This window comes from Alosa pseudoharengus, unplaced genomic scaffold (assembly GCF_046254945.1).
Source record: "Alosa pseudoharengus isolate Yale_2024_CS ecotype anadromous, Long Island Sound unplaced genomic scaffold, YU_APseudo_1.1 YU_APseudo_1.1_scf_12, whole genome shotgun sequence".
Classification (NCBI taxonomy): domain Eukaryota; kingdom Metazoa; phylum Chordata; class Actinopteri; order Clupeiformes; family Clupeidae; genus Alosa; species Alosa pseudoharengus.
In genome coordinates this window covers 15,059,440-15,074,856 of record NW_027468587.1, presented here as the reverse complement: position 1 = coordinate 15,074,856, position 15,417 = coordinate 15,059,440, and the positions used below count along the sequence as shown (strand labels likewise).

Genomic DNA, 15,417 nt, shown 5'->3' with positions numbered 1-15,417 from the left:
CTACCGAGTGAGAACCATCGGATATTTCACGTGTTTTTGTAATATTTTTCATATTTTGGTTCAAGACATTGTCCCGCCCATTTACGCCTCAAACGTGTTGACCTCATTCCGTGCCGTCAGTGGTTACGGTGGTTTTCACGGAAGATGCTGAAGAAAAGGGATCCGCTGGTAAGTTTAGAAATTTCCGAACTTCCAGATATGAATGCTTTTGTTCATGTTTTCTAGAGCTTTCTCGTAGCCTTCACTGCGCTGTTGTATCAGGGTAGGTTGAGGTACGTGAGTGTTTATGAAATGATTTGAACGAATCATGTGTTTGGCATCAGTGGAGATATTCAAACTGTATTCTTTCAAAAAGGGCATAGTGTGTTGTCCCTCAGTGGTTCTGAATTGTCATTGATTTTTGTGTTGCTGCCTGTTATTTAATTACCGAGCTCGCTGTGACCAAGACCACCCGCACATGGTCGTTGTAACGTAAACGATAGTCACATGAAACGAATCCGTGTTTTCAAATGATCGTACTTACCGCCGACATGGGCGCCCTATTCTAACGATAAAATTGATAGCTAGCTTACTAGCTAGATATTAGCTATCGTTAGCTAACTTACATGATTCACTTTACAGCAGCTGGAGGTCTGATCGTTAGCTGGCTAGATGACTGGATTGTCACCAAACAAGTGGTAACTTCCAGCACAGTTAGTCAACATTACTACGTTAGCCAGCGCTACTCCATATTACATCTCAGCTAACACTGAATAAATTGGATTAATGTATCTGGTATGGTCCTGTAGACACACTCTCATACCACGTCCTTCGTTGGGTAACTGGGTTAAGTTACTGGGTAACGCTAGCTTAAGTTAGATTAACATTACTTTCATATGTTGCTCACTTGAACAATTAGACATTCCCCGAGGCTTTCACATACAAACCAGCTGTAAGTTGACGCACGTAACTAATGTAAATAATGTTAATACTAAATAAACTAAACTAAACTCTTTGATCAAGGGCTGGGCAACTTTGCTCGAGGTCCTTTAAGTTAGAGTAAGATGCTTTGTCTTAACTTCAGCCTCAGTCTATGCCAGTAGGCTACAGTTCCATGTACTGACTCCTGTCATTGCATTTAAGTGTCTGGCCTCATTAGTGTATGGATTATGCGTTGATGTGTTCATCACAATAGGCAATCGCATGGCTGCCACACATGTCCTTGTCTATTTACTGAATAGAAAGTCAGGGCTACAAACTATATCACATTAAATGTAGTTCAGTCAAAATTGATTTCTAGTCCAGTCATGTGACTTGAAAGGCTGTCATTTTGAACTCTGCATTGTGTCCTTTAAAAAAAAAGACTCAAGGTATGAAGCCCTAGGCCTATATGCTACAAGGTTGTGGGAGGAGTTTCATGGGGTTTGCTTGTTACTTGTCCTCTCACAAGCCATGCACAACATGTTGCAGGGTTGGACTCATCATTTTGAGCTAAACATAGGGCTTACACAGCATAGCAATCAGCTCTAAATTTGGTTATATTCTCTGATGTAGATCCTCCCCCAATTGGGAGAGATGGTAATGGACTGCCTATAACAAGGCTATGCACTTTTTACGCAGGAGATTTGTGTCTCCGAGTTGCTCACATACTGTAGAAAGTCCGGACAACATAAAGCACAGGATGGTAAGGTGTAAGCCCGGCTCCTCAACCTATCATACAGGCTAATCTGTCTTGTAGCAGTATTTAAATGTGTGACTAATTGTTTGTTTCAGTTGAACAATGACAAGTTTTAATGCGGTGAGTAGGCTACTGTCTGCATAAAGGTTGTGTGTAACCATGTTGGTACTATTTTGTGTCTTTTGAGTATAGGAGCATTTATTGGCGACTGTTGAAAATGGCTGTTGATTCATGAGCGAGTGTTTGTAGACTGGCCATAAATGTGTATGCTCCTAACAAGAGAAGTAGCTTAGGCTAGCTACGTGGTGCTGAGAATAGGAGGACTGTTTTTGCTACTGCCAGGTTTTCTTTGCGAGAGGGTGCGATGTGTGGCTAGCAGACGCTGCAAGCCTGGCTGACATCTCTGATTACTGCCTCCACTTGTTCTCTCTCACTCTCTCTCTCTGTCTCTCTCTCTCTCTCGCTGTCTCGCCCTCATTCTTGTTCTACTCTTCCCTCAGCAATTCCCAGGAGGGAATCTAGGCCTATGTCTCGATCCATCCTTTTTACACCCTTTCCATCTTTCTGCTTCTGCATCTGCCCATCTTTCTGCTTGTTCTTTTTCATCTTCATTTTTCCATCCATCACTTTTTGCCTCCTCTCTCATTTCCCTTTTTTGTCATGTTCTTTGTAGGCTATCTCTCGCTCACACACATACACACATTGCACACCAGCTTCCTCCTTCCTCCACTCCATCGTCCACCCTTAGCGCTCTCTCTCTCTCTCTCTCTCTCTCATCTGTCTCGATCCACCTTTTTTCTCTGGCTAGTGTGCTTGTGGACTGACATCTCACTGCCATCTGTCAGAAATGTTTCTCTGCCCTGCACTGAGTTGAAATTCCAGAGATTTTCTATAAACCAGATTCAACCCCATCCACCAAAGCTGCAGTTTCCACCTATTTGGAGTCCATTTAAAGTGCCCTTTACCTCACCTACCAAGATCTTAATGGCATTTTCCACAAAATAAATGACCACAATGGCTTCAGAGACGTGCCTAGAATCACTGTGCATAGCACACTGTTTATTTCCCAAGGCCGTAAAGAAATGATGGAGGATAGGAGCCTGACTTTGTTGAAGAAATATTTCATGGTTCAGACTTTGCTTAATGTTCCAAAGTGTTTGAAAACAAAAAAAATCAAGCAATGAAAATGTTATTCATCTGTAGTAGGTTAACTACTTTTGATTTTTAAATGTGCTCTCCCTGAGCATTAAATATGTGAAGATTACTCTGCAATTCCTTGAATACCATTCTTAGTAACCTTCTGGATATAAAGTCCTCATTGATATTATCAGGGACTGGGTCCAACGTAATTTTTTTCTTCTGGCCAGTGCATCTGATTTGTACTAGCCCCCTGTATTTCTACTGACCCTGAACAGTCACTTTTTGAATTATTACATTGTACTGAACCCCCTTTTTCTGTTAGTAGCCTGAGCTTCAACCAGTTAGCATCAGGTGAACTGAAATGACTTGTGGTGGTGATGGGCAGAAAAACTGACACTGCCCCAAATAGGTCAGTAGGTAGTTCGGGCATAAAAAAAAAAGTTTTGGTTCCTGTTGGTTGTCAGTTGAGGCCATGGGTCGGTAGGGATTTTTATTTTTTTTTCTCCCCAGTGGCAGTAAGGGATAGGTAGAAAATCAGTCCCTCCAGGATTTTTCAAGGTTTTTTGAGACTGTTACGACCTAAAATGCCTGGATGGAAGTTGCAGTGTTTTTAGCTGTTTCTTGTGGAGAAATTGCGGGAGGAAGTGAAAATTGCAAAAATAGTTGCGATTTTTTTATTTTTTTTATTTAGAGCAATTAAGGTTAGTAAGACCAAAATCACACTGATAATCTTGATGCTTATTAAAAAAGGATAATCAAAGGTAAACAGTAAGGATTACAGAAAATCAAAGTAGGCCTACTTTATTTGTGAAAATGCTTTCACTGAGGTAATTCACAAAGCAGTATAACCTTTCGTATAACTGTCACCTAAAGAGATGGCATCATGTCATATGTTTCAATACATTCATATATTTTGTAATTCATATTAAGTTCATATCTTTTTAATAATTCATAGTCTGTGGCCTGCATAATTACTAATAGCCAAGTAAGTATCTAGTAATTTCATATTGATTTAAACTATTTGACTACACTTCTGTTTAATGTCATTACATTGGTGGTGTACGTCTAATTGACTGCCTGCCCCTTTAAGGATGTGAGAGTAGCCTAATTACATTTCTGAGTGAAGGCTTGCATCTCACTGTGTTCGGCTACGAGTGTAAATAACTTTTTGCACAGTGCATTACGATATGTGGATGCAATTGGGAATGTCTTCTATGTCATTAGTTAAAATAAATGTTAAAAAAACAACTCGAATGAAATCATTCTTGGATCATAGAAGAGGTAAATGTCTTGCAATTTTATTAATTTCTAAGATTTTGGTAGCACTACTCAAACTAACCCCACAAGCTAGCAAACATGACATAAGCTAAAAGGACATATCCAGGTAAACGTTTGCCAATGGGTTGCATAGCCTACTCAAATGTCAGTAAACCAAGTAGGCCTTAATTAACTTACTTTCATAGCCTAGGTAGGTTAGCAACACCAGGTTGAGAGATGCAAGTAAGCAGATCATTAACGTTAGCCTTCTAACGTTAGTCTTCTAGGAACTAACACATTAGGGCAGTCTTTGGTGTCATGCAGAAGGTGCAGAAGTAAGTGTGCCATCTGGCTCAATATTCTGCGCGAGGGACTGTTGTGGTAGGTGAAATTTCACGGTGAAACTACGATGATTGGTCAAATTTGCGAAAAAGTTGCGGTGTTTGGACAAAATTGCGAGTGCCTTGGTAAGTGACGAAAACAATCGTCTTCGTGAACAGCTGAGCATAGGCTACTTTGTAAAAGAGAGAATATGCTCATCCCTATACATAACGCAAGGGGTAATTAATGTAATTATAGTTTGCCTTTTATTTGTGGATTTATTTAATGTATTTAGTGTTATTTCTTCCCCAAGCTCATAAAATAAATTTGGGTCGCACATAAATTGACAGGGTCGGTCGGAAACCGGAACCCAAGAAATTTTTTTTTTATGCCTCGGGCCAACTTGCCCGACATACTCTTTTGGTTGCCTTGGGCCAGTTCTTATGTTGAACCCTTATGGATACCCTTGTGCTTATGGATAATTCTGGTCACTCTTGTCACTTTTAAGCTCATATCACCTAAAGTATTTTAGTTGTTTTTTCAACTATTGTTGTAGGAATTATTGCCACCTGAGGTTTTCTCTGCATTGTAGCTTGAATGTTACTCCTCTTTTTGTAAGTCGCTCCGGATAAAATCGTCTACTAAATTAATATATAAATGCATTCATCTTTGAGCTTTTTTTTTAACCAAATGTGAGTATGAACTGTCCAGTCCCATCTCTCAGATGATGGAAATGTTATTTCTAAAAGCCTTTTTCAGGCATAGGCTAGTATTTTGGCTTCTTCTTGGTAGCCCCTGCCTCAGTTATTCTATGATCCTTCAGTTGTCAGTTACTCACCCAGAGTAATGAATTATTCTCACCATAGCGCATAGAACAGCATACTGGCTGACAAATTAGTGTGAATCTGAGTGTTAATTGAAGTCATACCTCTGCTGTCTCAGCTGTTAAAGGTCTCCAACTCTTCTCATTTTCAATCACTGATCTATAAAGAACAGTGTTTTCAATCTGTAACACATCTTTTTCCCCCTCTGACCTGTGTGTCTTTGGAGGCAGCACTCAAAGTGAGAAGCATTGCCAGTGCAGTCCTCTAAAATTTACTTTTTTTTCATCTACATTTATTTACACACCAAGATTGAATAGTGGAACATTTTCTCGATCGACAGGTCCATCGACCAACAGTAGAAACTTGTCGTCAACAATAGCCTGGCACAGGCCTGAGGCCTAGCCTAATAGCATATATATCGTCATGAAATAGCAACATCATGATGAAGTCTAATAGCTGTTATATTCACAAAATTACACATTGAATAACCAGAATGGAAAGTGGTACAACAAGTAGCAACAACAGTTGTACTTAACATGACTCCATGTCATCAAAATTACAGTTTCATGGAGAGTATTTCAGGTTATGAAAACGTGTGTGGGTGTGTGGTTACTGACTGTATTTGGTTACTGACTGTATTGTGTTTGCCAGCTTTGCCACACCTCAGAGTCAGGACTGTCTTGTCTCCAACCTGGTCGCCTTCATGGAGAGACATTCACCCTTTGACTGTCACTTGATCAAGACAGCATGCAAAACAAAAGCAATTTTGTAACCAGAATCACACGTCAAGTGACGCTATCTGTGAAACCTCAGTTCTTTTTTAAACTTTTGCTTCATCGAGTGACACGAGTGTGAGCAGACCTTCTTCCTCTACCCTCTTCTTGGAGAGCCATCGATTTGCAATGTTTTGGCTACAACTCTGTGTGTAGTACTCATCTGGCTCTAGTGCTGGTGCCTCAGAAGATGGATGCAGCTGAACAGGAAATTTTAAGATAAGGCAGCAGCTAGCCAAAATTGCATAGGTGAGGTCTCCAAAGCACAGGTGCAGCGGCAGCGAGAGGGTACCAGCTTTAACAGCTCTCAGCTGAGACTCCCAGGATTACCGCACCTCAGCTGTAGTGCGCTTTATAGGTGCACCGATGGTGAAATTCTGTGCCGATACCGATGTTAAAAATAATATTTTGTCTGATAATCAATGCAGATACCAATATTTTTTTAGAAAACGGTCACACTCCAAAATCGCTTCTTTTTTGCTAATTTATTTTCCCATAGCAGCAGGGGTAGCAAATGTTTCGGCCTTGAGGCCTTCGTCAGTGTATATAATCCCTAACCACTTCTAGTCCTAAATAGGCAAGTTGCCTCAATTGATGACACCTGTAGGCTGTAGCCTGTCTAGTGCGGCATGGAATCCATGAGCGTTCCGACACATCGGGCCTCACCGTCCGTTCATCAGTCGGAGCACTTGGTGTCTCCAAAGTTCACAACACAACTTTGGAGACACCAAGTGCTCCGACTGATGATCACGGATCATGCACCCACAAAGAACAAACGGGACAGCACGGTGTTTGCAAGAAAAAAAAAGGACTTTTATTATTTAAAAAATTGATGCAACATGCCAGATGAGCATCAGCCACTGCCATCTGTAATTGCCAAACCAGTGCCCGTCAACAAGGTGGGTATCGGCTGATGGCTATATATTTTAGTGCAACCCTACCAGTGTTTTTAGCCTCTATGACCATGCACCTCAGTCACATCAGTCAGTGCTGCCCCAGCTGTTATCTGACAGTTGCCTATTTTGAATCCATTGTGTGTCTGTCTGTTAGTCTGTCTGTCAGTCTATCTGTGTGTGTCCTATGTGCAAGGGAGAGAGCATTCTTAATAATGCCCCATATTCCACTGTGTTACCTCTAAAGCTGATAGAGGAGTGCTGTCTGTCTAATTACTGTTTCAAATATTTACTTCCCGATGCACCGTGACCCACCACCCAGAACTCCAGAGAAACTGGAAGTTTCCGCAAAGAGCGATAGAGAGAACACAACACTGTTGGTGTGTGGCCGGAGTCCAAAGCAGTCCCCCAGGAATGCGGCACTAGTGCTCAGTCCAAGACAAGTGGCAGTCTCCTCTGCCAGTCCGTCCTTTTTAGGGGACCTTGTGAGCGATAAGCTACTTAAATAGCCTGGATGCACTGGAGACTGGTAGAGGAGAGGTAAGAGAAGAGGAGGGAGGGAGGGAGCGAAGGTGCCTTAAGGGAAACTCAAATTCTTGAATTTGTATTAAGGCCAAAAACAGGATCTAAAATTACAATTCAAGGAAATTCATATACATAATTTAAGGGTAGTGTTTAACAATATATAGATATGATTGCATCAATCACACAACTTATAACTTATAGTAACCAATTACATTTCTAAAGTAACTGTCCCAACACTGAATGTATGTGAGATTCAACACATTATTTCTGTTGTGTCACTGTGGAATTGCTTTGAATTGCGATGAATTTAATTCCACCTTCCATGTCCAATTCCAATTCAACTTCCTGTGGGGCGGTGCCAATTCAATTCAAATTCCAATTCATGAATTGAATGGAGGCCCTGCTTTGTGCACATTTACACGTGTCGGAGACGCAATTCGCGTCACGCGCGGTTCGCACGGAACACAGGCGCAGGACTAGATGTGGGCCTTTAGTGTTCTGCAGTTGCAGAGTGGCATTCTTCTGCTCCCTGGTACACCTGCTGGCTGTTTGGCCATCTGAAGTCCTCACCCTGCGTTGTAATAGTGGCCAGGCAGGGGAGATCTCTGGAGGAGAGAGACAGACATCACTGGATTGGTCAGTGTGCTCCAGACTGAAGAGTGCATGTTGAATGAAAGAGGGAGGCACCACAAAGACGCTTCACTCCTGAAAGATGGGATTGTATGAGATGACTTGGTGTGTGTGTGTGTGTGTGTTGAGAAGGGGGATTATGTATGAGAACCCTGAGAGTTGATGACTGGAAAACAGAATTGGCAGAGAAGATATCTGGAAGAGCAGCTGTTGGAGCATCACTCCTATAGTGTTATGCCTCTCAAGTCTTGACTTCAGGTGACTGCTTATTCAAAAGATATCCTCAGTGTCATCTGTCTAACACGTTTTATTTTGTAAGGTTTTGTTCTCGCTTTTAATGAGGGGCTTTGTGTCAAGATAGCATGTTTTTCCAGAGGTTATTTTTCTCTCAGGTATAGATTGTGCTCTTTAAAAAAAAAAAAAAAAATCCTCGCTGAGTCTGAGCTTTTTAATTTGGCTTTGCGCGACAGCTGCAGCCCCACTTCTGTTTGGTTGGAAACACTTCTTCAGTGGCCAGTTAGTAGAAGGCCTTTGAGTTTCTTGCTTACTTTAGATGTCAACGATACCTTCCTTTTGCAGCTCTAAAGGCTTTAGTCCAGGCAATCTGTGAGAAAAAAACACCCAACCCAAAACTAATTGCAACAGAAATTATTTTTGTTGTATTCAGTTTATGAAACCTTTTCATATCACATACCAAAAGTCCATGAAAATCCAAGTGGTGGAACATTGTCAAAATTGGAATTATTTGTGCATAGGTCAGTGGCAAAAAGCTGCACCTTTGTCAGTTTTATTGAACTTTCATAGTACAGGGGATATGTGAAAATTAGGTCAAATTCTTTCATAAAGGCATGAAACTTGGTGAACTTGTACAGTTTGGAGCCCTGTACATTTTCAGATATAAAACCATTATCAAAAAACCCTAATGGTCGCCATGGCAACCATTAAATGTTCCACTATAACTGAATTACGCCTATTCTTCATTATATCTCCTGAAACAAACATGGTATCTCAGAACCAATGATGCCTACAGGGATGAGCAGTATTTATTACATGTATTCCATATTTCAAATACAAAATATATTGTATATTCGTAATTTGTATTTGACTGGGTTGAAAAAAAGGCTTCGTATTTTGTATCAAAATACTTTATAAGTATGCATTTTTGTAGTTTAGAATATTGACAAATATTTTTGGTAAAACCAATACTTTTGGTGATGTGATGACATCATAACTGACTTGGGCTGACTTAGAGTTTTAATTTGCCCACATTTGTGATAATATTGAGATTCAGGAAGATGATCCAGTGCAAGTTGAGTAACTTTAGGTGGGTCAATATAGGGTTCAACATCAAAAAATTGATACAAAAGGTTTTTTTATGGATTCTGGTACTGTTAGACATGCTAAATAACATACTAAAAATCTAGTAAAATCTGACCTTGAGAAATGATGGCCACCAAAATGGCTGCCAAGAGGTTATAATGGCTATGGGCCCTATCATGACAGTCAACAGCACAGCGCAAAGTGTATAATCATCATGATGCAACACATATTTCTATTGTACACTCGAGTTTTTCGTCATCTCTTTTTTTGAGCAATGCACCAAGGGGTGTAGCCATTAACGACCTAAGGAGGGGTCTAGCGCATTATCTAAAAATCACTATCGTACACTACCTAAAACGCATTACGCCACTGACCAAGAAATACCTGGTCAGAAATCCATGGCGAGTTGTTTATCTGTTATTTTAAGAGTGTTTTATCAACAGTGATGGGCGGGTGCACAACTACACCCTGCTTTTCTCGTCCACAGGAACGTGAACCAGCGCACATCCATGCAAAACATTACAAATTACATGATTACAATGGGGAACATAATAATTATAATAAAGATATCAGGAAATATGTCTCACAATGAGTAGTTTCACCATTCACCATCATTTGCAAATTGTTAATGACAGTTAAAAGTGAATAGGCGAGAGGCACATATGGAGCACATCTGAAGACGCACTGTCACGAGATGTAAGCAACTCCTCTGCAGGATAAATGTCCTTAGGTTTTTTATTCAGTCATTTAAACACTATTGGTGTAAGTGTTGCCTTTTTCAGGCTATTTTGTCAATGGTAACCTATTGTCAGTCAATAGCGTAATTAACTGTGTAACTGTTTTGTGTTGACTATGACACCACAGAGAAGTTAGTTTTACTTTGCCAATGAGTTCAAATAATAGACGAGTGCAGATGCGTTAATAGGCTATACTCTGCTAGGTTTTAAAGCATGATTTAGTGGAATACCTGTTCCATACAGTCTCGCATGCAAGCAAATTCCTTCAAATGGGCCGCTGACTACTACAATACCGATGCGCTGTTTGAAGTCCAAATGCTTGCTGTTAAAGGGAATGACAGATGTCACTCTCATTGGTTTAAAGGATGTAACGCCCAAAACACACCCATGACTAACTAAGAAACATAAGATCCACTTTTTTGCGCCAGGTGCCGGACTTTTGAAAACAAAACCACACCCAATGTGGACTGGACAAACCCCTAAGCTATTTGCTAGTGACCATGCGTATTAGACAAATATAGCCCTATATCTCAATTACTATTCAGCCCACAGGGGTGAATCTGAGGACAAATGATGGTCAAATTAAACAATAATATGATTTTAAATGTTAACATTGAACATTTTGGAATGCTCTAGCTTTTTCAGCGATATATTAAAATCTATGTGTTTTAATACAGAGTAAATGCAATACAGGAATATGTACCATGTCCAAGGCATGGAGGAAGATAATACTTAACTGGTATCATATCTCATCTAGAGGTCATATGCTTTTAGAAAATATATAGTTTAGGGTGTTTAATTTGTTTTCCATAGACAGTATAGGCTAAAATGTATCCGCTTTACACAAGATTCGCCTATATAGAATATAGGGCAATGTATTGTGCATGGCATGGAGGAAGATGGGAAATGTCTTAAATTGTGTAATATCTCATCTAGAGGGTATATGCTTTCAGAAAATATATAGTTTAGGGTGTTGACTTTGTTTTCCCTTGACTGTGCCAAAATGTATCCGCTGTACACTAGATTCGGCTATGCAGAATAGAGGGCGATGTGTTGTGCAAGGCATGGAGGAAGATGAGACATGTCTTAATTGGTGTTCTATCTCATCTACAAGTAATATGATTTCAGGAAATATATAGTTTAGGGTATTTAATTTTTTTTCTATAGACAGTATAGGCTAAAATGTATCCGCTTTACACTAGATGTGTGGAGGACATTGTCCTTTCTTTTCCTTTGTCGGGCTCCTCCTCGCTCCTCAGAGCGATAAAAGGAGGTGGGTAGAACGAAACGGGGTGGGGTAGATAGGGTAAAGGGTGGTAGATAGGGTAAGGGGAAATGTCTGTCACTGTGGGGAAAGAGCTGTCACTTCTCTTTGTTCAGTGTTTATGGAGGTTAGTCACTCACCTTTGCTCTTAGTTGAGGCCTTGAGGGCTAGGCTAGCTGTTTCCTCGACCCAATGTTGCACATGTCGTACTGTTACACCGGTGTGACGGGAATATTGGAATTGGAAATTAAACATTCTAAAGAATATCTGGGTTCATTGAATTGAACATGGAATTTTAGAATCTTACATGGTTGCGGAACAGAATCTTTAGTTAGAATGTTCATGGAGTTTGAATTCTCGGCGGAAGGGTGGGCGGCTGCTGCGGCTGTGGCTATGGCTGTGTGCACCACTCACAGTGGCCTTGGACCTTAGCCGGGCCCACACGAGAGCCACACATTCAGGTCAGCCTCACACACACACAGCCGTCCTTCATCAGGCCCCCAGGCCCACATGACGGGCAGTAGTTGAGGTCAGGGCGTTGAACTTCACTTTGTTTCCACCATTAAAGCCTCTATACTGCTTAGGTGTGGTGCTGTGCACTGTAGAGTGCATGTGCACTGCAGAAATGGCGCTCCAAATATAAGGCAAAATAATACAAATCTAAACATAGGCCAACTTGTACTTGAAACAAGCTAATTTGGCTGCCAGTGCGTTAAGCAAATTTGTCTTCTCAAAATAAGACAGGCTGCCCATTAAATTAAGTCAAAATTATCTTACTTAGAAAGTGTTGGATAAGTCTTTGTATACTAACAAACCAGCTAGATATTTTTATTATTTGATAAGATTACACTTGGTTGTGGAGAGGAGTGTTTTTATCACAATAGCCTATTGAGCTCAGTGATCTTTTTTTTTTTTTTTGTCTTATCTGCAGGTTGATAGGCCTTCTTGCTGATTGCCCATAGGCAGTAGCCTACCTATATGTCAGCCACTGTTAATGTTCACACAAGGTCATTCCAGGTAGCTTTTACCCTCTTGTGGAATCTCTGCTGCTTGTGTTGTCTTGTTATCGAATTACTGGCTGTACCGAGATACAGAGTTTCTGGGAATATTTTGGACAGTCCGAAGGAGAATGGGCAAAGAAAACTGTAGTTTATGGGTAGGACTAAATCATGTCTGTATACAGTAAAGAAAACCTTGCTCTCATCCTTCAAATGTAATCTAATTTGGCCTTCTGTGACTTGATTTCCACCTCACTCGCTGTAGTTGTGGGCAACGCTGCTCTTTAACATAAGTGGATGAACAATTTTATCTGACTTAGTGGGTCATATAGCAGGCGTGCAGGTGTGTGTGTGTGTGCGTGTGTGTGTGCGCGTGTGTGTGTGTGACCTCTTGCCACAGTGTGTTCATGTTTAAAGTTGGGTGATTTGAATTGCACTGTAAGCATGGCCATGCCATCTTGCGATTTTCCACATTGAGAGAATGAGATTACGTTAGCCTGCCCTGGTCTTGTGTCCAATAGTCCAGACTAAACGACTACTATACACTAGCTCGACTGCTTCATTCATCAACTCTCTACTTTGTGGGGTAAAGGCAGGTTCATCTGATCCTGGCCTAAGCTCCTGCCACTCTTCATTAGAGAGAATCCTCTCAGTTGAAGGCTCACCACCTCACCTCTTATGCAACAAACGCGCCTGTCTTCTCTTAGCCTTGGTCTTCAGAGAAAGACGAGGAATGAAAGAGAGAAAGCAGAGAAGGCATCAGGAAAGAACAGGTACCGTAAATGGAGTAAGACGGTGATTGAGACGTACTTGACTGGAAGGTGTTGCGGTAATTTTTAGGAAGAGAATAACAGAATGAAAACAGATGCAGGTACTGTGCACCAGACTAATTTATTAGTAGCACTGGTTTGAGCCCTCTCTGCTTAGCAATGAGCTACCTCACAGCCATTCCTACCTGTGAGTGAGTGAGTGTGTCAGTGGTTTAAGTTGATTGTATTGTAGGCCTACAGTGTCTTCAGTTGTGGTTATCTATCTCTCTTATTGATTTTCTTGGGTTTCCCATGGAGTGCTTATGTTTTTATTCCAACTAAATTTCAGTGTATCGGTTCGCCTTTATCATCAATTTGATTTGTGTGGCAGCTACTCAAAGAGAGAAATCGATTGCCTGAACTGAAGTGATTCACTTGCTTTCATCACAATGAGGCTTTATCAGTTCAATTATTCATCGCTGTTTGAAAGCCCAGGAAACCGATCATGATCAGTCAGATCCCCCAAGTTTCAGAAGAGTATTGGTAAGGTGTGGTGGAGAAGTGGCAGTGTTGACACCTAAGAAATAGTGGACCCTGGATTGATACCTGAATGCTGATAAAAGCATCTGCTCTTTGCTTTACCACTCACGTTGCTTTTGCTTATACACTGGGGGCTGCAACAATTAATCGATAAGTTGATAACTGTTAAATTAATCAGCAACTATTTGGGTGATTGGTTAATGAATCAGTTTGTATAATTTTTGAGGACTCTGGGGCAGACACTTTCTAATGAGGAGACACAGCACTCAAAAAATCCTCCATAGAAATGGTTAGTTTGTAACGCCAATATGGCCGTTGTCTACACATATCCCACCCCTTCCTCTGCAAAACGTCGACATGTGAATACATTGTATAAGTATAAGTATATATACTCTTTTGATCCCGTGAGGGAAATTTGGTCTCTGCATTTATCCCAATCTGTGAATTAGTGAAACACACACAGCACACAGTGAGGTGAAGCACACACACTAATCCCGGCGCAGTGAGCTGCCTGCATCAACAGCGGCGCTCGGGGAGCAGTGAGGGGTTAGGTGCCTTGCTCAAGGGCACTTCAGCCATGCCTACTGGTCGGGGTTCGAACCGGCAACCCTCCAGTAGGCCACGGCTGCCCCAGGGGAGAGGGAGGAGTGTGTGTGTTCCTTTGGGCCTTACAGTGGTGTGAATGGCTACCCAGGGCCAAAGCCACTCAGACTGGGGAGAGGAAGGAGTGTCTTTGAGCCAATCATGTGGTGTGTTGTGAAGACATCGTGCCAATCATGTGTTGTGAACTCGCCGCTGGAGCAAGGTTGGTGTCGTGAAGCATTGCGCACGCGCATTTTTGCCGAATAGGATGCCCGATGAGTGCCCAAAAAGTGTTGCAGTATGGCCGCCGAGTGGAGGGACTTGCCTAAAAGGACTTTGTCTGGGGGCATGTTCATGAGCCCCCATGTTCATAGAGTGTAGCAAAGTACCTGCCTCGCAGCTCTAGCTGTTGGCTGCAGCAACTCCAGCTAGGTAGAACTGATTCTTTTTTCATTCTGATAGACAATACTCGGTGACCTCAAGAAACAGAGATTGATACTCAAGGCAAAGTTTTGAGCAATGTTGTCTGGCTGTATTCCTGAGTTTGGTTGTTTGGGTGCATTCCCATTGATATTGGGCATCAGTTGTGTTCTGAAGTGCTTCAAACGATAATGATTGTCCAATCAGATCACATCATGGGATCGGTTATGTGGTTGCCCCAGCAACATTGTTAAAAAAAGTCCCCTATGTCTCATCACAGCTAGAAAAGTCCTCATCACCTTGCCCTGTCATCTCATGTTACCCAGCATCACTGGTGCTGGTAAGCCTGTTGTCTCTCTGTTGGGGCGTTCTAGCCTCCACAGCTTCAGATTATTCAGTGTCCTGTTTATGGGTCATTCAGTTTCCTGTAAACAGCACCAGTACTGATCAAGTATGTGCCTTTACTGTAACCGAAGCCAGTCAGGCTTTTTGTTAACTGTCTGTGTTTGGTTTCGGGCGTGTTTTGGGGTCAGTGGGTTGTGCCGGATTGTTAATCCCTCTAGTCGGTAAGCAATACGCAGTGGTTTGGCTCCTTTGGGCTGTGGTTGATTTTCCTTCACGTCAGTGTCAACTTTGGTCATGCAGTTTTTTTCGTTTGTTTTTGTCCTGTTTAAAAACGCCGTTTGTGTCGTACTAGTCTTTTTTGTTCATTTTGGGTTGTTGTTTTATTTTGTTTTCCTTTGAGTTTGCCTGTCTCTTGGGTTTTTTATTAGCTGCCTGATTTTCA

The 15,417-nt window shown here is 41.5% G+C and overlaps 1 protein-coding gene across 2 annotated transcripts in view; it reads left to right on the top strand.

Moving 5' to 3' along the window:
- The first annotated feature begins 45 nt into the window (after positions 1 to 45).
- atp2c1 (ATPase secretory pathway Ca2+ transporting 1) overlaps positions 46 to 15,417 on the top strand; it is a 56,991-nt gene continuing 41,619 nt past the window's right edge. The window contains exon 1 of one of the 2 annotated variants that reach the window (XM_076280215.1): positions 46 to 168. In XM_076280215.1, the coding sequence (XP_076136330.1) occupies positions 145 to 168 (24 nt within the window). In that variant the 5' untranslated portion in view covers positions 46 to 144. The other variant, XM_076280216.1, reaches the window with a different exon arrangement.